The sequence below is a fragment of the Schistocerca nitens genome, chromosome 12 (genome assembly GCF_023898315.1).
Source record: "Schistocerca nitens isolate TAMUIC-IGC-003100 chromosome 12, iqSchNite1.1, whole genome shotgun sequence".
In the NCBI taxonomy this organism is placed as follows: Eukaryota; Metazoa; Arthropoda; class Insecta; order Orthoptera; family Acrididae; genus Schistocerca; species Schistocerca nitens.
The window spans coordinates 141,596,036-141,621,237 of record NC_064625.1 but is presented as its reverse complement, the minus strand read 5'-3'; the positions used below and the strand labels follow the sequence as shown (position 1 = coordinate 141,621,237).

Sequence of the window (25,202 nt, the reverse complement as noted above, 5' to 3'; positions counted from 1 at the left end):
AACCTCAGGACTAGACGAGTGTGGCAGACAGCTGCCTGGTAGAGGCTGTCTGACCTGACACAAAGGTCCCCTCCAATCTGCACTCTATCGCAGTACTCTCACCTGCTGGTAAAGTGTCGAGCATACCCCTTTGTAGCATCCCTGTGTCGAGTTATTTTCCTGTCTGGCAAGGTATCGCGCAGAGGCGATTGATGAAATGCTGTATCGACTTACAGGGTTATTACAAATGATTGAAGCGATTTCACAGCTCTACAATAACTTTATTATTTGAGATATTTTCACAATGCTGTGCACACACATACAAAAACTCGAAAAGTTTTTTTAGGCATTCACAAATGTTCGATATGTGATTCGGCAGACATCAAGCCGATAATCAAGTTTCTCCCACACTCGGCACAGCATGTCCCCATCAATGAGTTCGAAAGCATCGTTGATGCGAGCTCGCAGTTCTGGCACGTTTCTTGGTAGAGGAGCTTTAAACACTGAATCTTTCACTTAACCCCACAGAAAGAAATCGCATGGGGTTAAGTCGGGAGAGCGTGGACGCCATGACATGAATTGCTGATCATGATCTCCACCACGACCGATCCATCGGTTTTCCAATCTCCTGTTTAAGAAATGCCGAACATCGTGATGGAAGTGCGGTGGAGCACCATCCTGTTGAAAGATGAAGTCGGCGCTGTCGGTCTCCAGTTGTGGCATGAGCCAATTTTCCAGCATGTCCAGATACACGTGTCCTGTAACGTTTTTTTCGCAGAAGAAAAAGGGGCCGTAAACTTTAAACTGTGAGATTGCACAAAACACGTTAACTTTTGGTGAATTGCGAATTTGCTGCACGAATGCGTGAGGATTCTCTACCGCCCAGATTCGCACATTGTGTCTGTTCACTTCACCAATAAGAAAAAATGTTGCTTCATCACTGAAAACAAGTTTCACACTGAACGCATCCTCTTCCATGAGCTGTTGCAACCGCGCCGAAAATTCAAAGCGTTTGACTTTGTCATCGGGTGTCAGGGCTTGTAGCAATTGTAAACCTTAAGGCTTCTGCTTTAGCCTTTTCTGTAAGATTTTCCAAACCGTCGGCTGTGGTACATTTAGCTCCCTGCTTGCTTTTTCGTCGACTTCCGCGGGCTACGCGTGAAACTTGCCCGCACGCGTTCAACCGTTTCTTCGCTCACTACAGGCCGACCCGTTGATTTCCCCTTACAGAGGCATCCAGAAGCTTTAAACTGCGCATACCATCGCCGAATGGAGTTAGCAGTTGGTGGATCTTTGTTGAACTTCGTCTTGAAGTGTTGTTGCACTGTTACGACTGACTGATGTGAGTGCATTTCAAGCACGACATATGCTTTCTCGGCTCCTGTCGCCATTTTGTCTCACTGCACTCTCGAGCACTCTGGCGGCAGAAACCTGAAGTGCGGCTTCAGCCGAACAAAACTTTATGAGTTTTTCTACGTATCTGTAGTGTGTCGTGACCATATGTCAATGAATAGAGCCCCAGTGAATTTATGAAATCGCTTCAATCATTTGTAATAGCCCTGTATTGTTATGGCAGTGGTGCCACACGTCAACATAATGCAGAGGGCAGTTAGCAGGTCAGGTGTGTGATCAACCACATACCTTCAGACAGTATGAGGATCTCTGTGTTCCAGAATTACTCCACAGCCCTGTATTCCATTTGCATTGTGACAGTGTGTCACTCGGTAACCATTTTCAGTACCCGTGTTGCCTACAACTCACTACATCTGAGTTTCGTGATAATTGTGCAAATAATGGAGCATCTGTCGTGAGAAAATTCGTAAGCCACAGCTCCGATGGCCATCTGTTGATCAGATCTTTTATTTTTGGCCCACTCCTCCACGAGTTGCACGATTTGTCAGTCTGGATACTATGCCTGACACTAGGTTGTTTATCATGCAGAGTTAAGCTACCACTTTCCAAGTCTTTATTTATTTATCGTATGGCAACAACAGCAAACAGTGACAAGTACATAAAATTTAATTATACATGTATATCTAGTTAAGTATTTACATATAGTCTAGTTTTACGTTTTGGCACAAATTTTATACACATTTTTAAATTGTGAAAATTACTAACTTAATATTACTGACATAATTGCAAGTTTAAAAAGCCAGATACATTTAATCATATTTCAATATAGCAGAGATGCTGAGCCGTGATAGGCACAATAAAAAGATTCACACAGTCATAACTTTCGGCCATTAAGGCCTTTGTCAGCAGTAGGCACACATACACACACGCACACACATACACACACTCACGCAAACGCAACTTGCACACACGTCTGCAGTCACAGAGAGCTGAAACTACACTGCCAGCTCTCTGAGACTGCAGGTGTGTGTGCAAGTTGCACTTGCATGTGTGTGTGTGTGTGTGTGTGTGTGTGTGTGTGTGTGTGTGTATGTGTGTGTGTGTGTGTGTGTGTGGTGTACTGCTGAGGCCTTAATGGCCGAAAGCTATAATTGTGTGAATCTTTTTGTTGTGCCTATCGCGGCTCAGCATCTCCGCTATATGGTGAGTAGCAACTTTCCTTCTCTTGTATTGTTACATTCCATCTGGATTTTCCATTGTTTGATTTAATTATATTTCAATATCTAATGATTGAAGCCAACTAACAGTACAGGGAGTAGCATTAACAAATTTATTATATGGTCCAGGACTCTTCCTCTGAGGACAGTCTCTAACATATGTTGCATAGTTTGTTCTTAGGCCTCACAGTCACAGGCTCGAGGATCTCGGAGTCCCCACTTGTGCACCATAGCATTGCATCTGGTGTGGCCAGTTCTTATTCTATTCAGCATTTTCCACTCACTTCTCTGCAGATGAAATCCTGGTAGGCTGTCAGTTGGATCTTGGACACCTTGGTGTGCTATTGTTGCAGCATTCCACATTTGCACCACGCAAACCTACGTTTCTAGCATTTGTAGACTTAGAGAAAGCTTTTGACAATGTTAACTGGAATACTCTCTTTCAAATTCTGAAGGTGACAGGGGTAAAATACAGGGAGCGAAAGGCTATTTACAATTTGTACAGAAACCAGATGGCTGTTATAAGAGTCGAGGGGCATGAAAGGGAAGCAGTGGTTGGGAAAGGAGTGAGACAGGGTTGTAGCCTCTCCCCGATGTTATTCAATCTGTATATTGAGCAAGCAGTAAAGGAAACAAAAGAAAAATTCGGAGTAGGTATTAAAATTCATGGAGAAGTAAAAACTTTGAGGTTCGCCGATGACATTGTAATTCTGTCAGAGACAGCAAAGGACTTGGATGAGCAGTTGAACGGAATGGACAGTGTCTTGAAAGGAGGATATAAGATGACCATCAACAAAAGCAAAACGAGGATAATGGAATGTAGTCAAATTAAGTCGGGTGATGCTGAGGGAATTAGATTAGGAAATGAGACACTTAAAGTAGTAAAGGAGTTTTGCTATTTAGGGAGTAAAATAACTGATGATGGTCGAAGTAGAGAGGATATAAAATGTAGACTGGCAATGGCAAGGGAAGCGTTTCTGAAGCAGAGAAATTTGTTAACATAGAGTATAGATTTAAGTGTGAGGAAGTCGTTTCTGAAAGTATTTGTATGGAGTGTAGCCATGTATGGAAGTGAAACATGGACGATAAATAGTTTAAACAAGAAAAGAATAGAAGCTTTCGAAATGTGGTGCTACAGAAGAATGCTGAAGATTAGATGGGTAGATCACATAACTAATGAAGAGGTATTGCACAGAACTGGAGAGAAGAGAAATTTGTCGCACAACTTGACTAGAAGAAGGGATTGGTTGGTAGGGCATATTCTGAGGCATCAAGGGATCACCAATTTAGTATTGGAGGGCAGAGTTGAGGGTAAAAATCGTAGAGGGAGACCAAGAGATGAATACACTAAGCAGATTCAGAAGGATGTAGGTTGCAGTAGGTACTGGGAGATGAAGAAGCTTGCACAGGATAGAGTAGCATGGAGAGCTGCATCAAACCAGTCTCAGGACTGAAGACCACAATAACAACAAATTCTTTAATGTCAAATCTCTTACTGTTCCTTTCATTATGCCACAGTGGACTGCAAGATTTTAAGGAGTCTGGGGGAGGATTGTTTAAGACTATGAATTGAGAGGTCTTGTGGGTAGCTGGTGTGGTGTAGTTTCCTCCATTCTCGATCGATTGCTTCTTGGTGTCGCAATTGAGGTGGTGGGATGTTACTGATTGGGTGCAGCCAGGGGATTGAAGGGGATTTTAATGTGTCTGTAATAATCCTCACTGACTCATTCAGGTGTATGTACAGCTACCTTGTGTGGGCACTATGTTGTCACACTGGAACGCGGTATTCAGCAACTGGGTACACCGGCATAAGTACGGTAGTACGTAGAGTCGATGCGTCGGCACCCCGTGTTGTACCGGCTAGTTTCTTTGCAACATTGTTTTCGGTCTTTTGTTTTTGGCTTGTTTTTGCCAAGTATTTTTTATATGTGAGAGACCAATCTAGTGTGACACCAAGGTATTTAGGCTGGAAATTATGTCCAACCTTTTGTTGGTTTTTCAAGTTCCCTGTGACTCATTACTGTAAGCCCATAAACCAGTCGCTATTCTTGACGAATCTGAATGTCTCGAGATCCTTTTGCACATAAACATTGAATTACAGTGCACCCTTCACATCTGGTTGAATCAACAGTTTTCAAAGGCATTCTTTTTTGCTTTCACTTGCAGCCAAAGGACTGTTGTTATTGTGGTCTTCAGACCAAAGACTGGTCTGATGCAGGTCTCCGTGCTAGTATGCCGCGTGTATGCCTCTGCATATCTACTGCCACTTACATGTACTTGAACCTGATTCCGTATTCATCCCTACGTCTCCCTCTACAATTTTTACCCCCTAAAACTCCCTCCATTACAAAACTGGTGATTCCTTGATTCCTCAGGATGTAGTCTGTCAGCCAATCACTTCTTTTGGTAAAGTGTACCATGAATTCCTTTTTCCCCCATTCCTCTGAAGGTATTAGTATGGAGTGTAGTCATATGTGGAAGTGAAACATGGACAATACACAAATTACACAAGAATGGAATGGAAGTTTTTGAAACGTGGTGTTACAGAGGAATGTAGAAGATTAGATGAGTAGATAGCGTAACTAATGAGATACTGAATAGAACTGGAGAGATAAGAAATTTATGGGACAATTTGACTAATAGAAGGGGTTGGTTTATATGGCACATTCTGAGATGCCAAGGGATCATCTATTTTGTATTGGAGGAAAGTGTGAGGGGTTAAAAATCGTACAGGGAGACCGAGAGGCGAATACAGTAAGCAGATGTATGTTGCAGTAGTTATTCAGAGATGAAGATGCTTGCACAATATAAAGTAGTGTGGGGTGCTGCTTGAAACCAGACTTTGGACTGAAAACCACCACCACCACCATCTCATCCCTCTAATTTTCACCATTCTTCTGTAGCACCACAATTCAAAAGCTTCCTCTTGTTTGAACTGTTTATCATCCATGCTGTTGTCTGAACTGTTTATCATCTATGTTACACTTGCATATAAGGCTATGCTTTCAGAAAAGACTTAGTAACAACTAAATTAATTTCCAGTGTTAACAGATGTCGCTTCTTCAGAAACACTTGTCTTCTTCGTGCCACTCTACATTTTGTATTCTCTGTACTTCTGCCATCATCAGTTATTTTGCTGTTGAAATAGCAAAACTCATCTCTTTTCGTAATCTGAGTCCCTCAATATCACCTGATTTTATTCAACAACATTCCATTACCCCTATTTTACTTCTGTTGATGTTCATCTTGTATCTTCGTTTCAAGACATTGTCCATTCCATTCAACTGCTCTTCCAAGTCCTTTGCTGTCCCTGACAGCATAACAGTGTCATTGACAAACCTCAGATTTTTTATTTCTTCTCCCTGAACTTTAACTTCTACTCCACAATTTTTCTTTGGTTTTGTTTACTGCTTGCTCAATGTACAGAATCAATAACATCGGAGATGGGCTACAACTCTGTCTCACTTCCTTCTCAGCCACGGCTTCTGTTTCATGCCCCTCAACTCCTATAACTGCCATCTGGTTTCTGTACAAGTTCTAACAATATTTCACTCTCTGTATTTTACCCCTACTACCTTCAGAATTTCAAAGAATGTATTCCAGTTAACAGTATGTCGGGCTTCCTCTAAATCTACAGATGCTATAACCACGGTTTTCCCTTTCTTGTACTTATGTTCTAGAATACATCAGGACCAGTATTTCTTTGTGTGTTCCTTTCTATATGTGGAACATAAACTGACTTTTCCTGAGCTCAGCTTCTAACTGTTTTTCCATTCTTCCACTGTTTCAAAATACTGACTTGTGTGGCTCTGTAAATAATTAATACATGGCATTGCATCATTGTTTTCAGCTGAATGCTGTTATATATTAACAAATATCACCCTTATTAAAGTATTACAACTGTTATGTTGTGGTCAGATGAATTTCTTGTTGAAAGCTAACAAGAAATATATCAAACAACAGCATAATAGCCCGGAATATTTTAAGAAGTGTGTCTTTTATGGATGTAAAAGATTAAATTTTACTATTAGCAAATGGCCTTTAATTTTATAATATGCCTCATAGCTTCATTTAGTTGGTGTATGTATTATTAATTGCTTTTTCATCTTTCTTTTTCCCTATTCCAGAAGAACAAAACATCCAGAGTATCCATTCCACGAGAGATACTGATATTTCAGTATTTGCAGCACTAGACAATGTATTGGAAGCTTTATCAGGGACGTCTGATGAAATTCTTGGCAGCATATGTGATTGCTGCCTTTTCTGCAGACATTTATAACAAAATTTTTGTGATTATATATTCTCTAATGAAATAATACAAAAGTATGTTTTTAGTAAATTGCTGTTCTTATTTGAGAAGACTGAATATTTCCCACTATATCCCTTCTCAGCTCATATACCTACATATATTTTCATGTTTGACTGTGTGATGTAAGTTGTTATTCAGATAACATGGTTGTAGAGCTTAGAGCAATAAATGATAATTATTGCAAGCAGTTTCAGTGATCTTGTCATTAGACAATTGTCATTTTGAGAAAAATTGTACTTCACATCTTCACAAAGCTGTGTCAGCTGTTCTCACCTCCCAACATCATGCAGAGTAAATCTGTGGAGCAGTGGATGCAATGTCATCAAGATGTGAATTAATATTTCTCTCATGATGATTGATCAGAACTGATTTTAATATTTACTATTCCCATCATTGATCTGAAACGTATAATACGATGTACTGTAGGCAAATGAGTCTAACTGTTGTCCTCAGCAGTGCAGCTTGGCAAAATCGACTTACTTTGCCCATTCTCTGCAGCTACATGCGCAGTTCTCATCCCTCCGTGCTTTCTTACCCCTTCACCTCTATGCGTGGATGTGCTGTCCTATGTGATAAGGGCTATAGCTGTGGTGCCACTCTTTTTGGACACTGGGGAGTTGCTTGGAAACCAACTTGAAGATCCCCGACTGTGTGACCGTACCCGTGTTTCCGCTACTTTCACACTTCAAATGTCGTCTTTAAGTCAGCTTCACATACGCAAAAAAAGGGTCTCCATAGCTAGTGGCGTACTGCATTTGCAATGCAGTTGCTTCTGTGAACTCCCAATTTTCAGTAGAGCAGGGGGGGGGGGGGGGGGGTTGCTTAAAAACCAGCTTGAAGATCCCTGTGTGTGGCCATATCTATGTTTCCACTGCTTTCGCACTTGAAATGTTTTTTTGAAGCCAGATTCTTTTAACTACCAATTTTTCAAAATACTTTAAACTTTGATTTAAGAGGAAAAAGTAAAAATATATTTTTTATGTAGATTCACAAGCAACTGACCTTAAAGCGACTGTCCATTTGTGAGCATCCAGCAATCACATGTACAAGCCCCTTCTCTATTGTGGCCAAAGGTAACTGTAGAAGAAAAATCACCCAAACCTTATACCATAATCACAAGTTATGGAATTATTTAAAAATGAAAATTATTGTCATCAAGAAGCATTATGTTCCGTTATAATGTACAAATTACCTATGCGTCTTATTGTTAGTCCATAAAAAAATCATGTCAATACTTACTCAAAAATGTATGGGGAGATGCTCAATAAATGGCCAGGTTATTTCTTCAACTATACTAGATCTAAGCAAACTTTAAATGACTACTTAGGATGCGTCTTTCAGTACCCACGGTTAAGAGATGATAGAAAATATCAGTTAGCAGAAAACACCTCAATTTTTTCTCCAGAAGCATTCACTATAATTGAAAAACTAAATTATGCTATGCACATAGTCCCAAATGTAGTTTTGATGGTCAATGATTCAATGTCTCTCTTAAATTCTATGTCAACAAGAAACTGGAGTTCATTTTTGTGTAATTGTACTATCAATAGAATAGAACACTGTATTCGGTGTAACAGAAAAGTAAAACAGTCATAGAGATGACTTGGGTAAAAGCACACAGAGAAGTCAGAAACAATGAAAAAGTGGACAAACTTACAATGGAAGTATTAACAACAGGGATACTTTTAAGTATAAAATTACTTCATACAGAATTTTACATCATCATATCCAGCATCAATATCCTTTGGCAAGAAGACTAGATTTCATCAAGGTAATTAAAGAGCAGGCACTACGCAGAAGTTCAAGATCCCATTGTGACGTCAGTTCCACAGAACAAACTACAGGAGAAGTAGCAGCCCCATTTTAATAAAGTTGGGGTTATCTCATGGGAAATTACCAGACCAGCTGTACCTCCTCAGTCTTAATGAGGCAGCTTATTGTGAGGAGGAAATGAAACAGTTGCTGATGTGCACTGCCTCCCATTTACTTGCTCCCTATTAAGGATTCACCATGAAGAATTACTGAAGAATCTGTTTCAGAAACGTGTACATGTCCCTCTTTCCAGTAGCAACCTCTTGGAGTAGTCACCGTCTATGACATAGTGAGAAAATATCTAAACAACATATGACAAAATAGTGAACTCTGTGTTTATGATATATTAGTTTAGCAATAATTATTCAACTACTATTGCAATACTTGAATCAACATACCTGTTGTTGTTATATGAACTGTTCAGCACCTTAATTAATATTAATATTTCTACTGTGTATTTTATCTAAATTTGTACAAGGGAGACAGTTGTATGGCAAAACAGCTGAAAATCAACGACTTCTATAAACAGTTATTGATTATAAAACTCTTTTGATTTCATCCTGATTTTGGTTTCCCAGGTTTTCTCAAATTACTTCAGGCAGAAGCCGAGATGTTCCCTACTATAAGGTCATGTACAACTACGTGTCACATCCTTCTCATACTAGACCTGTAAGTATGCACACTGTCCAGTTACATTAATGTGAGCACCCATCAAAAGCCTGAATAACCATCTTTTGCAATACTAGATATGCAAGAAGAGGGACAGTGAGGTTCTGGAAGGTGCCAAATGGGATGTGGAGCCATACTTAATCAAGTGCAGTGGCCAACTGCGTTAGGTTTCTCGGATGAGACTCCGTGGCACAAGCAGCCAGATTGAGATGGTCCCACCGATTCTCAACTAGCTTTAAATCCAGAGAGTTTGACGGCCAAGAGTATGATAAGCTCACCCTGCTGCTCTCTGAACCACACGTGTACACTGCGGGCTGTGTGAAATGTTGCATTATCTTGTCGGTAGATGCCTTCATGCCAAGAAAATATAACCTTCACGTAATGGTGGACATGTTCCCCAAGAATAGATGCGTATTTGTGTCGATCCGTTGCGCCTTCCGGAATGACTTCGTCATCCACAGAATGCCAGAAAACAATCCCCAGACCATAATGCTACCTCCTGGTTGCAAGGTGTTTGCTTTCAGACGTTTACATGCCACGCACGCCAATGTCTGGTTGTCTGGTGCAGCATGAAACGTGATTCATCTGGAAAGGCCGCCTGTCACCACTCAATGGACATCCAGCTGCAGTATTGGCATGCAAATTCCAGCTTTTGTCACTGATGAACAGCAGTTAGAATGCATGAACCAAGCGCCTGCTGTAGAGGTTGATTTACACCAATGTTTGCTATCAGCTGTTGAGGAGGCATCCCAACAGTGGAACATCTGTTCACCCGTACACATCTCCACAGCCATTGTTCACCCTAGTCATCTGTGACACGTGCTGTACCGCTGTAGGTAATATGTTCATAGAGTTCCGGTCTTCTACGGGTACAGTAATTTAGGGGTTGCCGCAGGAGTCAATTGTTGGTCCTTTTCTTTTTTTAATTTTGTTACATCAATGACATGACACAACCCTCAAAGCCACATCTAGTAAGATATGCTGATGACACCATGGTCAGTAGTATATGTATGGGATTTCTGGACCAAAGAGAAAATTTTTTAAAAATTTCTCGATATGAAGCCAAGATCTTAGTTTTGCTGTTTCCCCCATTTAAAAATTTGTCTATATCCGCAAACAAAATTATCATTCAATTTAAAAATTAAAAAAAAATACAAATTTTAAAATTTATTCAAATTCAGTAACAGAACCAAACAATCTTTGTTTTGTTTTTCACCCCAATAAACAAAATTTAATCTAACAATTTTCTCTAATTTATCATAGAATCTGAAAATATTTAGTATAACAAACTAAAAGAAACAGAAGTTTGTCACCATATTTAGTTATTAAACTTCCAGCTTTTTAAATATTGTAAGATTTATTTACTTTAAGTTCTTATAATTTAGTGAACACTTACAAACAATCATTACTTAACTGTTAAATTGATTTACAAGAATTTCAACTCTACCATTCATGTGCACTTGGTTTTGGTTTTATGTATATAGAAAAAACTGGTTTCCAAAAATTAAAACCGTAATTTTTTCAGCTTTTGTCTTCTCTAATCTTCTGAAAACATTTCAAAAGGAAATGAAAAATGAAGATAACACTTTTATAACTTGTTAAAAAATTTTATTTATTTGCGTAATTAAAAATTTTCAGTTAAAATTGTATTTTGTGAATCATAAATTAAATCCTTTTTAGCATACATAATTATATATGCTATTGTATGATTAGGTATATTTTCAATAAGAAGTGCATATAATTTCATTGCTGTTTTTTCGGTAGTTAAAACATTCATTCTTCTTTTCATATTTATGACATCGATAGGATAATTTTGAATAAAATTGAATATTTACATTTACATCGTTATTTAATTGCATTATTCTTTTAAAACCTTCAAAAGCATTGAAAGCTTTTAAAAATTATTTGGAGGATCAAGAATCCATCATTCTTGAGGAAAAACTTCAATTCTTCAATTTTTTAACTTAAGTATTTGTAATTTAACATGATACAATAAAGAAGAATCATAAAACTGACTATTTTTTCGATTATTTTGGTAAAAAAATAAATTTAGGCACACAAGATTCGGCAAAATTACAATAATTAGTAGTATCTGGTTCAAAATTTCTTTTCCCTGTAATGCAACAAACTTTATTGTTTGTAGTTCAAGGAAAGAAATTGGAACATCTGCGTTTTTTAAGACTTTCTTGTTCCAGTTCAGGTGAATATTCTGGTTCATATTTATTAATAGGAACACGAATTTCCATACTTTTTACAACAATTTTGCCTTCTTTTGGTGGTGTACCATTCTCATTATTAATAGCCCATTGAAGAACAGAATATTCTTGGTATTTTCTTGAACCCCAGGTGAAAGTTATTGTTAGATCACCTTACAAAATTATTTCTTTAAACTCCTTAAAAATCCACCAAGTAATTCTAATTGATGAAGCAATTCATTTTGTTAGTTTTTAATTTCATCATTGTTAATAATATGTCCCTCAGTAGTAAAGTCATTGGACAGAAATGAAGTTAATGGAATAAGATTTGGTGAAGGAATAAATGGATGTTCTATTCTAGATAAAGTATTGTTTCCTTCTTTTTAACTGTAATAACATCAAACATTTTTAACACATGATTATAAAATAGTTTAATATTCAACTTACAATCATATGCAGAAAAATCTGTTTCATCTGTATGAATAACATCAAATGTCATATAAAGTTGTGAAAAATTAGAATGAATACATGTATCACTAATATTAATATTAATTTCTGTTTCCTTGTCACGAAGGTTTAAACTACTTTTAGTCTTCTCATTTACAGGAAATGACTAAAACTGATAACGCTCGATTTGGTTCATGATTTTTAAGGAAAAAATTATTAATTCATTCTAAAATTGCTGTTACATGAGCACCATTGAAGTCAATTAAATTCTCATCAGTAATAGTAGTTATTAAATTTTTGATGGTGTCAAAAATGGTTACATGTATAGGATAATTTGGTTCATAAATGATTGGTCCTCCAAATTCAGAATTTGGTTTAAATGCAGAAATAATATTAGTTTCTCTATGAAAATGATCAGTGTGTTTAACTAACATTCCATTAGCTAGATCAAAATTAATATTTCTTAATTCAAATGAACTAATTTTAGGAACATTATTAGCAATTGTTTTATACATTAGCTTCAGTAATTTGATTATTAACTCGTAAAAGTTGTACAATACAATCTTCTTATCTATAAATAATTTAACTTTCAGTAACAACTCTATTCAAAATTTTATCTTCCTCAGTATGTATGTTATATTTTTTTCCACTGTATAAAGTTTTCTTAATTTTTCGAGCTGTGTTGACCAACTGGAATTTCTGTCGTTTCTTCATTAGTATATTTACTATTTTTTGTTGTAATATTTGGAGTTAAAAAAGTTAAATATAAACCAACCAGTGAAACATTTTTATAAGTTTCTTTCAATGGAACATATAGTCTTTTCTTCAGAACAGATGAATTATCAATCAACTGAAATAATCTACTCATTAATATTAATAAAAATTATGTAAATAAATTTCAGATTGGAAACCAAAAATAAGAATTCGTGAAAAAAAAACCATGGTGAACTTTTGCCACACTCAGTTCGATGATCAGTGATAGTACCAAGTGGTTGTGTAAAAACAACATTAATGGATGATAAGTATATTCTAGCTCCAGGATGGTTAAACTGAAAATAAATTAGTCATTTGTAAGTTTGTTCAAAAAGTTTCAATGAGGCAAAATATCAAGAATTTATAAAAAGATGAGAAAAAATTGAAGATAAGATGAATTAAAAATTGCTACTTGAAAATTATGATGAAATTATTCCATTAGATGAACGCAAAGAAATTCAGTTCTAGTTTATGATGATTTCATTCCTGAAAATCAAAATGTAGTAAGAGAATATTGTACTAGATTAAAGGAATAGATTGTGTTTACTTAGCTCAAACTTATTCAATAATATCAAAACATTGGTTAGATAATCTAAACTTTTTAACTATTTTCAGGCAAGATGACACAAATTTAAATCGTATTTATCATGAATTTGTTGGTGGTAACTTAAACACCGACGTTTTTAAAGAAATGTGAAGCAAATGTTGGAATAATGATGAATCTGGATTATAACAATAGATGTGACAAGAAAAATTAATAATGGTAAATACGGAAAAAAGCTTAAAATTTTTTTAAAATTTGAAATGTTAAATAAAAGTTGAACATAAAAACGTTGAACATAAAAGATGGACAAGAAATAAAAAATGATTATTGTATTTTTATGCTAAATAAATGTTTCCAGGATATGACCCAGCAATTGTTAAAAAATCTAAACGAAATAGAAAAGTGAAAGAACAATTAAAAGAAGAGTTTAAAAAATGTAAGGAACAACCAAGAACAGATTGTGAAAAAGTAAAAACCAGTTATCAATGTAACTGAACAAGTTAAACAAGGAAAGTATGGATGATAATGTGATAAAAGCAAGTGAACAAAATATATGAGTTGAAAAACAAATGTTCCATATAGTCAACAATATTTAGAAGAATTCAACGATATTCCATTAATTGAACAATAGGTAGTGATAAAAGACATTATCCAATAAGTGAATCAGAAATGTTAAAAGAAAAGAAAAAATTCCTTGGCGTCTATATTTATGTGCTGCTCCATGACTCTGCTATCAATATCTTTATTCTTGGCTTGTGTGTAACTTCTGTGTATTTTCTTGCAGTAAATGTGTTTTTTTTTTTCGTATCCAGGGTGTAATTACAAAGCTAATAAAATGTTTTCTTGCCTTTAAATAATATTTTTCATCAGGTTATGGGCCCAGTACACGTGTAAAGGCAAACAACACAGTTTAATTAAAATAATATTTGAAATGAGCGTATGTCTGTAAAGAAACATGACTGCTAGCGGCGATTATAAGGCCAGCATTGATAAGCTTGAAGGACCTGACGACTGGGCCAAATGGAAATGGCATATTTCTATGGTGCTACGTTCATATGGACTAGAAGATATTATTAACGGTACACGTGAACGTGTAGAGTTGCCGCAACATGCGACAAGTGAACAAAAAGAAGCGTATGTGGAATGGCTCAAGGACGACGCAAAGGCAGTAAGTCTTATAGCAAGTGCGCTAAGTAAACCAGTTGCAGAACTCGTCTTAACGTGCAAGAATGCTAAAGAAATCTGGGACAAATTACGCGCCCGATTTGAACGTAGCAGTACTCAGCGTTTGAATATGTTGATTGAAACATTTTTCCGTGTTAAACGTGATGAATCGGAAGATATTAGTGCACATGTGGCCAAACTGCAAAAGTTATTTGTGGACCTGAACGATGAATTATCAAAACATGAAGAAAATACGCTATCTGAAAGAATCTTAAATGGTCGAATTTTGTCTACACTGGGAAAAGACTACGACAATTTTAAGGATCTCTGGGATACGATACCGACAGAAAAGCAAAGCTTGAATTTATTGATTGAAAAACTCTGTACTATTGAACTGCGTGAACAAGACGTTAATGGAAGTGCAGCTTTTGTCGTTTCTAAAACAAGAAAACTGCAAACAAGTAATCAGCAAGTAAAGATGACGAAGTCACAATTAAAACAGAAGTTTCCGTGTAATAAATGCAAACAATTAGGTCACTGGGCAGCAGAGTGTCCACAGAACACTCGTGACAGCAATAAAAGAAAAGAGAAGAAGCGAGACAGTGAACACGCTGCATTTACTTCATACGCTATGGGTGTGTGTACCAGTAATCACAGTGACCCAAATAAATGGTATTGCGACAGTGGCGCTACAAATCATATTACTCCCAACAAACAGTATTTTGTTTCGTATAGTGAATTTGATGTTCCTCAAGTAATTTCATTGGGAAAACAAGATGTGAAAATGTGTGCGTACGGTCAAGGAACAGTTTACATCCAAATCCGACGAAACAATAAATGGTACAATGCTAGAATGGACAATGTTTTATACGTCCCTGATGCAAGTGCTAATCTGTTCTCTGTGAGAGCCATTGCCTGCAGAGGCTACAGTACTAATTTTAGTTATAATAATGTCTGTGTTCGAAAACAAGTCAGTGGCAATATTGTTATGACAGGTTATGTGAAAAATGGACTTTATGTGTTGAACATGCGTGTTGTTAGAAATGCAAAAATGAATCGTATGAGCTTGATGACTTCATCCGAAACATTGCAAGTGTACCATGAAAGGTTTGGTCATCAGAATAAACAACATGTGAAGAATATTTTAAAAGGAATGAACATTAATGTGGAAGATGCCAAGAGTGAATTTTGTGACGGCTGTGCGGTTGGAAAGATGCATAGGCTGCCATTCAAAACACGAACAATACGCGTTACCAGTACTGGTGAATTAATCCACGCGGATGTAAATGGACCAATGAGCACGAAATCTTTTGGAGGCAAGCATTATTATGTATGTTTCAAAGACGATTTTAGTAAATTTCGTCGAATTTTCTTTTTAAGACACAAAAGTGAAGTGTGTACTGTGCTTAAGCAGTTTTTAAATGAAGCACGAACTAATGGACATGTTGTCAAACAATTTAGATGTGATGGTGGCAAAGAATTTAACAATAAGAATGTCAGTGAACTGCTTGCAGACAGGGGAATAGAGCTACTGATTCCTCCTCCTTACACTCCTGAACAAAATGGTGTGGCTGAACGGGAAAATAGGACCATTGTTGAAGCTGCCCGGTCAATGCTAAATCCGAGTAAATTACCTAAAGGGTTGTGGGCAGAGGCATGTAACACAGCAGTCTACCTAATAAATCGTACTGGAAAATCTTCAGTTGAAAATAAAACCCCTTATGAACTATGGTTTAATCGACCAGTAGGACGACTTGATCATCTCAGAATTTTTGGTACAGGCTGCTATGTTCACATTAACAAACAATTCCGTTCCAAGTTTGATGATAAGGCAGTGTTTGGACGACTTGTTGGATATGTTAATGACAAAGATGGGTTCAGAGTTTGGATTCCATCCAAAAGAAAAGTGGTGTTGAGTCACGATGTAAAATTTAAGCCAGAAATTGTTTGTGATTTACATAGTGATCATGTTGAATTTGAAGTCCCTCGGGAAGAATTTAGTGATCCGAATTCATCTAAAGATGACCAATGTAAATCTCCTAGGCTGTACACTTCTGGAGGAAGCCAAACTCAAGAAAAAATTGGCACTCTCGATTCTAGAGAAAGTCAAGAGTCGAGTGAATCTGAAGAAAATAAAGAATTAACAGAATTTCTAAAAGCAGAAGCTGCTGAATCTTCTAATGAAGAGAAACAGAAGAATAAAAGACAATGAAGAAAACCAACCAGGATGGAAAGTGGTGAATTTTGTATGGCAACAAAAGTTGATGCACTTGGATACAAAGATCCAAACTGTTTTTCAGAAATATTGCAGTCAAAAGAGAAGGAAGAATGGATGCAAGCTATTAGTGAAGAACTTCAATCACTTAAGGAAAACAATACCTGGGTGCTGGTTGACCGTCCGAAGAATGCCAAAGTATTGCAAAACCGCTGGGTTCTACGGCGAAAGGTCGCAGTCAATGGAGGTACTCGCTTTAAAGCCAGATTGGTTGCAAAAGGCTGTATTCAGAAAGCAGGAATTGATTATGACGACGCCTTTAGCCCTGTGGCACGTTATGACACCATGCGAACTCTGTTGGCTGTAGCTGCTTCAAAGAAAATGCTGCTAGGACAATTCGATGTAAAGACAGCTTTTTTGAATGGAATACTTGAAGATGAAGTATATATGGAACAACCAGAAGGTTTCGAAGATGGTACAGGCCGAGTATGTTTCTTAAAAAAAGGTCTTTATGGGTTGAAGCAAGCGCCACGTTGCTGGAACAAACGTTTTGTTGAGTTCATGAAGAAAGCTGGTTTTTCAAACAGTGATGCAGACCCATGCCTATTTTATCGTAGACAAAATGGAAATAGCCTTTATGTGACAATCTACGTTGATGATGGCCTGATTGTCGGCAGTAACAAGAAAGAAATTGCTGTTTTTATGGATGTTTTACAACATGAATTCGAAATAACAACTGGCAGTCTTGACAATTTTCTTGGCATAAAAATAAAGCAATATGAAGATGGAGCAATAATGATAAGTCAAGAGAAATACACAGAAGAAATTCTGCAAAGATTTCGAATGGCAGAATGCAATACAATCTCAACTCCTATTGGACGTGAGGACAATAATCAAAACGAAGAAGTTTCGTCATCTGTACCCTACCGCGAAGCAATTGGTTGTCTCATGTACCTTTCAACAGTAACTCGTCCAGACATCACTTTTGCAGTCAATAAAGCTGCTTGAGCTATGGAGAAACCAACCACTGAAGACTGGAATAGAGTAAAGCGCATTTTCCGGTATTTGAAAGGGACCTTAAATTTTGGAATTGTATATAATAAAAAAGAAGAGTTAAAGATTTACGCTGATGCAGATTTCGCAGGTGATAACCGGACAAGGCGCTCAACAACTGGAATTCTTGCAAAGTACTCAGGTGGTGCAGTGTCATGGACAAGTCAGTTGCAGAAAGTAGTGGCCACATCCACAACCGAGGCGGAAATAATTGCAGCTAGTGAAGGAGCAAAAGAGTTAGTTTGGTTACGTCATCTGCTATCAGAATTAGTGGAAATGTCGGGGCAGCCTCCAGTTCTTTACATTGACAATGCTAGTGCATTGAAGTTGGCAAAAAATCCAGAATATCATCGACGTTCTAAACATATAGAGGTCCGACATTTCTATGTTCGTGAAAGATATCTGAACGGTGAGATTTTCTTGGAACACATTGATGGACACAACCAGTTGTCAGATATTTTGACGAAACCTCTTGAACGAGTTCGATTTAATTTTCTATGTTCAGAAATTGGCATGCAAGAGACAAAGCAATAATTTCATGATTTTTTCTTTTGTAGGAAGTGTTAAAAGAAAAGAAAAAATTCTTTGACGTCTATATTTATGTGCTGCTCCATGACTCTGCTGTCAATATCTTTATTCTTGGCTTGTGTGTAACTTCTGTTTATTTTCTTACAGTAAATGTGTTTTTTTTTCGTATCCAGGGTGTAATTACAAAGCTAATAAAATGTTTTCTTGCCTTTAAATAATATTTTTCATCAAGAAATACATGACTTATTTAATAAATATGAAGAAGAAGTTAATGATGGAAAAAATAAAAAAAAGATATTAAAACAATAAGTGAAAGAACGTTAAAATTTGTCAGTCATAGTAAATCTACTCTTTTTGGATTGCAACCTGTGAATATTCAGTTGAATTCAGTTAAGATAAATTAAAAACTGATGAAAAAGAATATTTAGTTACTGATGGATTGACGAATCTTTGAACTGAAAAACAAATTACTTTGGATGATTTAGGCAAGGAATTCTATTCTTTTGATTTATAAATTTATGCTATAATTTTATATGACTCAAATGTTGCTTATTCTGAGAATAAGCCAAATAAAATAAAATCAGTTAAAGAAAATAAGAATAATTATTTGATAAAAAAATTGTTGAAGATTATTTTCCTAGTTTTTCAGAAAGAATCTTACTAATTCATTTCAAAATGTTGGTGAAGATTTAATAAAAAAAATATTCAGAAAAACCAGTTGAGTATATGTGGATAAATAATGTAAGTTAATTAATTGATAGATGAACAGCCGGGCAGTGTGGCCAAGTGGTTCTAAGCGCTTCAGTCTGGAACCGCACTACCGCTATGGTCGCAGGTTCGAATCCTGACAGGATCCTGTGTGATGTCCTTAGGTTAGTTAGGGTTAATTAGTTCTGAATTCTAGGGGACTGATGACCTCAGATTTTAAGTCCCACAGTACTCAGACCCATTTGAACAATTTTTTTGATAGCAGAAAAACAATCCTCAGAGAAGAATTAGCTGGAAAGAAAAATTATCACAATGAAAAATTACGAATATCAAAAAAGTTTACTAATGAATTTAATGATTAACAATCCAAAAGAAATGCAATTAATAATTTACCATCTGAAATGCATTAACCTGGTCATAATTGCTATGACCCTGGGACTAAAGTAAATGAAAGATTAGAACGTGGAGATAAAGGAATAAATCCATTAGATAAAGCATGTAAGAATATGATATTTTGTATAGAGATGATAAACAAGTAGAAAAACCATGATACTGATAAAAAACTACAAGTAGCTGCAAAAGAAAAAGCATATGCTTTAGGTTAGAGGGTCTCAGGAAAACACAAGGAGGGCTTCAGTCACAAAGGGTGCGGCTGAACACAGGAAGAATGTAGATACAGGAACCTTCGGTATAACAGCTGTGAATTGTCGTAGCTATATTGAGAAAGTACCAGAGCTCCAAGCGCTAATAGAAAGCATTGATGCTCAAATCGTTATAGATCAGCCGAAATTTTTGGGAAGAACTCAACGGTGTTCCGAAAGAATAGGCTAAACATGGTCGGTGGTGGTAGTTTATCTTGTCACGAAATTGAAGTAGTTTGTTCCTGTGAGTTAGTGTGGGTAAGATGTCATTGTTGACAATCGGAATAATATAATTATTGGACCCTCCAATTAACATGATACATTTGCTGAAATGTTAAAAGAAAACTAGACTTTGATTTCAAACATGTACCCGACTTATACGATTATCGTTGGTGGTGACTTTAATTTACCCTTGATATGTTTAATTGTGGAGGCACACATAAAATATCATCCGAAATTGTGCTAAACGCATTGTCTGAAAATTATTGCGACCAGTTAGTCCATGAGCCCTCGTGAATAGTAAATGGTAGTGAAAACACACTTGATCTATTAGCAACAAATAATCATGAATTAATAACAAGCATCAATGCTGATACAGGGACTGGTGAACATAGGATTTTCGTACCGAGACTGAATATTGTTACCCCCAAATCCCCCAAAAATAAGCGAAAAATATACCTATTCAAAAAAGCAGATAAAAATTCACTTGACGCCTTCCTGAGAGACAATCTGCATTCCTCCCAAATTAATAATATAAGTGTAGACCAGATGTGGCTTGAATTCAAAGAAACAGTATCGGCAAAAATTGAAAGATTTATTCCAACTAAATTAAGAAACGACAGTGCTGATCCTCCCTGGTACACAAAATGGGTCAGAACACTGTTGCTGAAACAACGAAACAAACATGCCAAGTTTAAACAGACGCAAAATCAACAAGATTGGCGATCTTTTACAAAGCTTGAAATTTAGTATGGAATGCTTATAACAGTTTCCAAAAGGAATCTTTTTCTCGAAACCTGGCAGAAAGTCTAAAGAGAGTCTGGTCGTATATGAAGTATGTTAGTGGCAAGACACAATCAATGCCTTCTCTGTGCACTAGCAATAAAGATATTATCGAAGACAGTGCTGCCAAAACAGAGTTACTAAACACAGCCTTTCGAAATGAATTCACAAAAGAAGACGAATTAAATATTCCAGAATTCGAATCAAGAACAGCTACCAAAATGACTCACGTAGAAGTAAATAACCTAAGAGTAGTGAAGCAACTTAAATCACTTCTGGTCCAGACTGTATACCAATTAGGTTCCTTACAGAGTATGCTGATGCATTAGCCCCATACTTAACAATCATATACAACTGTTCGCTCAATGAAAGATCCGTACCCAAAGACTGGAAATTTGCTTAGGTCACACCAATATTCAAGAAAGGCAGTAGGAGTTATCCACTTAATTACAGGCCTATATCATTAACGTCGATATGCAGCAGGGTTTTTGGAACATATATTGTATTCGAACATTATGAATTACCTCAAAGGAAACGGTCTATTCACACACCATCAACATGGAATTAGAAAACATCATTCTTGTGAAACACAATTAGCTCTTTATACGCATGAATTGTTGAGTGCTATTGACAAGGGATTTCAGATTTATTCAGTATTTCTGGATTTCTGGAAGGCTTATGACACTGTACCACACAAGTGGCTTATAGTGAAATTGTGTGCTTATAGAATAATGTCTCAGTTATGTGACGTGATTTGTGATTTCCTGTCATAGAGGTCAGTTCGTAGTAATAGATGGAAAGTCAGTGAATAAAAGAGAAGTGGTTTCTGGAGCTCCCCAAGGTAGTGTTATAGGTCCTTTGCTGTTCCTTATCTATATAAACGATTTGGGAGACAATCTGAGTAGCCATCTTAGGTTGTTTGCACATGACGCTGTCGTTTATCGACTAATAAAGTCATCAAAAGATCAAAACAAATTGAAAAACAATTTAGAAAAGATATCTGAATGTTGCGAAAATTGGCATTTGAACCTAAATAACAAACCCTGTGGGGTCATCCACATGAGAGCCAGAAGGAATCCGTCAAACTTCGGTTACAAGACACATCAGTCAAATCTAAAGGCCATAAATTCAACTAAATACCTAGGAATTACAATTACAAACAACATAAATTGGTTAGGAACACATAGAAAATGTTGTGGGGAAGGCTAATCAAAGACTGCGTTTTATTGGCAGGACACTTAGAAAATGTAACAGATGTACTAAGGAGACAGCCTACACTACACTTGCCCATCCTATCTTAGAATACTGCTCCATGGTGTGGGATCGTTATAAGATAGAATTGATGGAGTACATCGAAAAATTTCAAAGAGGACACGTTTTGCATTAACGCCAAATATGGGAGAGAGTGTTACTGAAGATACAGGGTTTGGGATGGCTATCATTAAAACAAAGGCGTTTTTCGTTGCGACGGAATTTTCTCACGAAATTCCAATCACCGGCTCCTCCAAACGTGAAAGCATGTTGTTGACACCGTCCTACGTAGGAGGAAACGATTACCACGATAAAATAAGGGAAATCAGAGCTCGTACAGAAAGATATAGGTGTTCATTCTTTTCGCATGCTATACGAGACTGAAATAATAGAGAATTGTGAATGTGGTTCGATGAACCTTCTACCAGGCACTTAAATGTCGTTTGCAGAGTATCCATGTACATGAAGATGTAGGTGCTCCAGTTGGTGGAGAATTGGCTTCAATTGCAGTTAGAAGAATAATGTATGGAAAACGAAAATTAGGACTTGGGTTAAATGTTGATCAAAATGAATGAGGAGTACAAAAATATTGTTTATTAATTTTTAATCTATATCAATGAATAACTTTATTATTCATTATGCTGGACATCCAAATGGCAAAATAGAATCAAAATCAGTAAAAGTTAATTGAATAACGAATAATTAAATAATATTCATCAGCATTTAACAATTGCACAAAAACGAAGAAGAGATAAAAAAATTGCTGGAAATTTAATTATTAGATTAGGTATTCCTATTGTGAAAAAATTGTTGAATATTTAATGAACAAACAAGAAACGAAACATGAAGTGGATTTTTACCATTATTATTAACTTCATTCCCATATCTAGCAACTATTGATTCATCACTGATGTATCTGCAGCAATTGTAAAAGCAGTTATAAAGAAGAAAAGAGCTGATAAAGATTTAGAACAACAAAAGAGACATTATTTAGCAATGTAACAGAAAAGAATGTATGAAGAAAAAAATTTCAGAGATTTAAGATAAGATAAAGATTTTAATCATCATGTATCTAATTTGGACATATTAGTCAGTTAAATTAAAGTTATTTATTTTCGTGGTCTGATTATGATTGACCGCATTTCGCAGTTGCTTTTATATTATGTCCCTACTTAAACTGTGATGTCCTTCCATTGACTTTATCAAATCGTAAATTTCATCGTATAGAACGTGAAGCTTAAATTTCACGTATCAGGCGCCAGCGATCTCTCGCCTAGGTGTAATATTTATGCGTTTCTTTTTTGGGAGAAAACAAATCGTACGTCTGCTGTAGCTGCTCTGTCGATATTTATGAAGTTGAATGGAAACTGTTGCATACTTTTTCTCATACTTTATTTGGAAATCCTGAAAGATCTCTTACTGGTAAGCAACAAATATCTGATGATCCTTTAACGAATTTTTCGATAGAACGTTACAAGTTGTACATGCAAGCACCTTACAAACTCAGTTAAATGTTTTGCACTAATGTCTTCCTTGAAGTTTTCTACAACACTCTTGAATCCTTCTACAGTATCTACCACCATCAAACGAATAATTTTGTTAACGTTAGACTTGCTATTTCTGCAGACGACATTTAAAGTATATGAAATGAAGTACATGAAAATAGCCAGTGTGATATTAAGTTGTTGGCAACTTAACTGAACGGGAACGCAGTTGCGGGAATAACAAATCGGGGAATAAGAAGGTGTCGTACATTGCACTCTCCAACCCGTGATTAGCCTATTCCGCGGTTAGCCATCCCTGGATTTACAGCCCAAGATTGTACAACGGGCCCATAAAACATCAAAACGGGCCGCCATCTTCATACGGCAGCTGCTTACCTCGTTTTAACTGCGATGAATTCAAGGTAAACGAGTCTACAACCTCAGTTAACTTTAATCGCGATTAATTCCCTCATTTAACTTAAAACGAGGGTGGTGTATTACAATTTTTGAAAGGCCGATTTTTTCGGTTAACTTTTAATCGACCTTGATGTAATCGACAACAAATGTCGATAATCGAATTGTACTCTGTTGACATTTGAAAATTTCTGCGGGAGTTGAAAGAGGAAATCGGCGTGACATACAGTGAGCTAGTGTTAACAGAGTTCAATAGAAGATGGAAGAGTTTAAATTAAAAGTCGTCAGTTGGAGAGCAGGGCTTGGTCTTCCTCCACCAGACGAGGAAACATTGCGAAGGTTTGAGCTATTCAATTAAATCCGCTTTTCTTGACAGCCACCTGTAACCATAGTGCTATTTTTTCGTTTTCTCGCTGGATTATTGCTGAATACTTCATTTCATTATTGTAACGAGAACATAATGTAATATAATAATTATCACGTTTGGGACCTAATTGACTACACCATGTACAACTAGGGGCATTTTATGTTTTAGTTTTACCTTTTCTTATTGTTTGTATTACGTTGTCTTACAGAATAGCTCCTTTTTGCGCTCATAGGATCGAACTGTAATGGTCTCATTAGATTTTTGTGCCAGGACGAGTACCCTGAAGCGCAATTTCTGCCCGTTCAATTTCTGTGTACAGTATTTTCATTCCTAAATGCGATTTCAAACTAATAATGTTATTTTCGTTTTTCACATTGGATTTCTTCAGTGCCTTCAGTCCCATGTAGACAGACTGGTTTTGTGGCTGTATTGTAGTGCCTCAGTTTTGTGTATTTTGATATGCATTTTTTTGTCACGGATGTCATTTTTTAGTCAGGAAGCTGTCACTGAATAGTTTAACATATATATTTGGGTTGAGAATCACTCTTGAATTTGATTGGTTCATCAATTTTAAACTGTAATTTCAGTTTTCGCCACTTTCTGATTACTTTTCCTCATAAGCTTACTTAAAATCTATAAAGATGCCTTCTTATTATAAGTATTTTGATGTGGGAATTAGTTTCATAGCTAAAATTTGTTTTAGACAATATCTGTTTGGTCTGGAATTTTCTTGATATTCGCCGAATTTGAATTCAGGTTGGTGGTGGTGGTGGTGGTGGTGGTTGTTGTGTGTGTACTAAGACAATTTTGTATGGCACAAACTGAAGGCCCGTCTAAAGGTATTATTGGTTATGGTTCTTTTTTATGTAGTGGATGTATCGGTGCAGTTTTCCAGTTTGTATGGTTTTCTGTCAGATATTTTGCATGATCACTGTAATTTTCTTTTAAAATTTTTGTGGGAGGTTTTAGGACTTCTGCAACAGTTCCGTCCTAACCAAATGCTTATTTTTAACCTCTTGTCCAGCAATTTCCCCTTCATTTGATGCTTGTGAATCTGAATTGGTTTTTAGAATTTCTGATAGAAATCTTTCTTTGGG

At 36.5% G+C, this 25,202-nt stretch overlaps 2 protein-coding genes across 7 annotated transcripts in view; both read left to right on the top strand.

Annotated features, from left to right (window-relative positions):
* LOC126215266 (1,5-anhydro-D-fructose reductase-like) overlaps positions 1–6,888 on the top strand; it is a 103,849-nt gene extending 96,961 nt beyond the window's left edge. For all 6 annotated transcript variants that reach the window (XM_049941950.1, XM_049941945.1, XM_049941946.1 and 3 more), the window contains exon 8: positions 6,677–6,888. In XM_049941950.1, the coding sequence (XP_049797907.1) occupies positions 6,677–6,719 (43 nt within the window). In that variant the 3' untranslated portion in view covers positions 6,720–6,888. The remainder of the gene's footprint in view (positions 1–6,676) is intronic.
* Positions 6,889–23,907: 17,019 nt separating this feature from the next.
* The window catches only part of LOC126215145 (uncharacterized), a 63,495-nt gene continuing 62,200 nt past the window's right edge, over positions 23,908–25,202 (top strand). Inside the window, exon 1 of the mRNA XM_049941807.1 lies at positions 23,908–24,077. Within this exon, the coding sequence (XP_049797764.1) occupies positions 23,998–24,077 (80 nt within the window). The 5' untranslated portion in view covers positions 23,908–23,997. The remainder of the gene's footprint in view (positions 24,078–25,202) is intronic.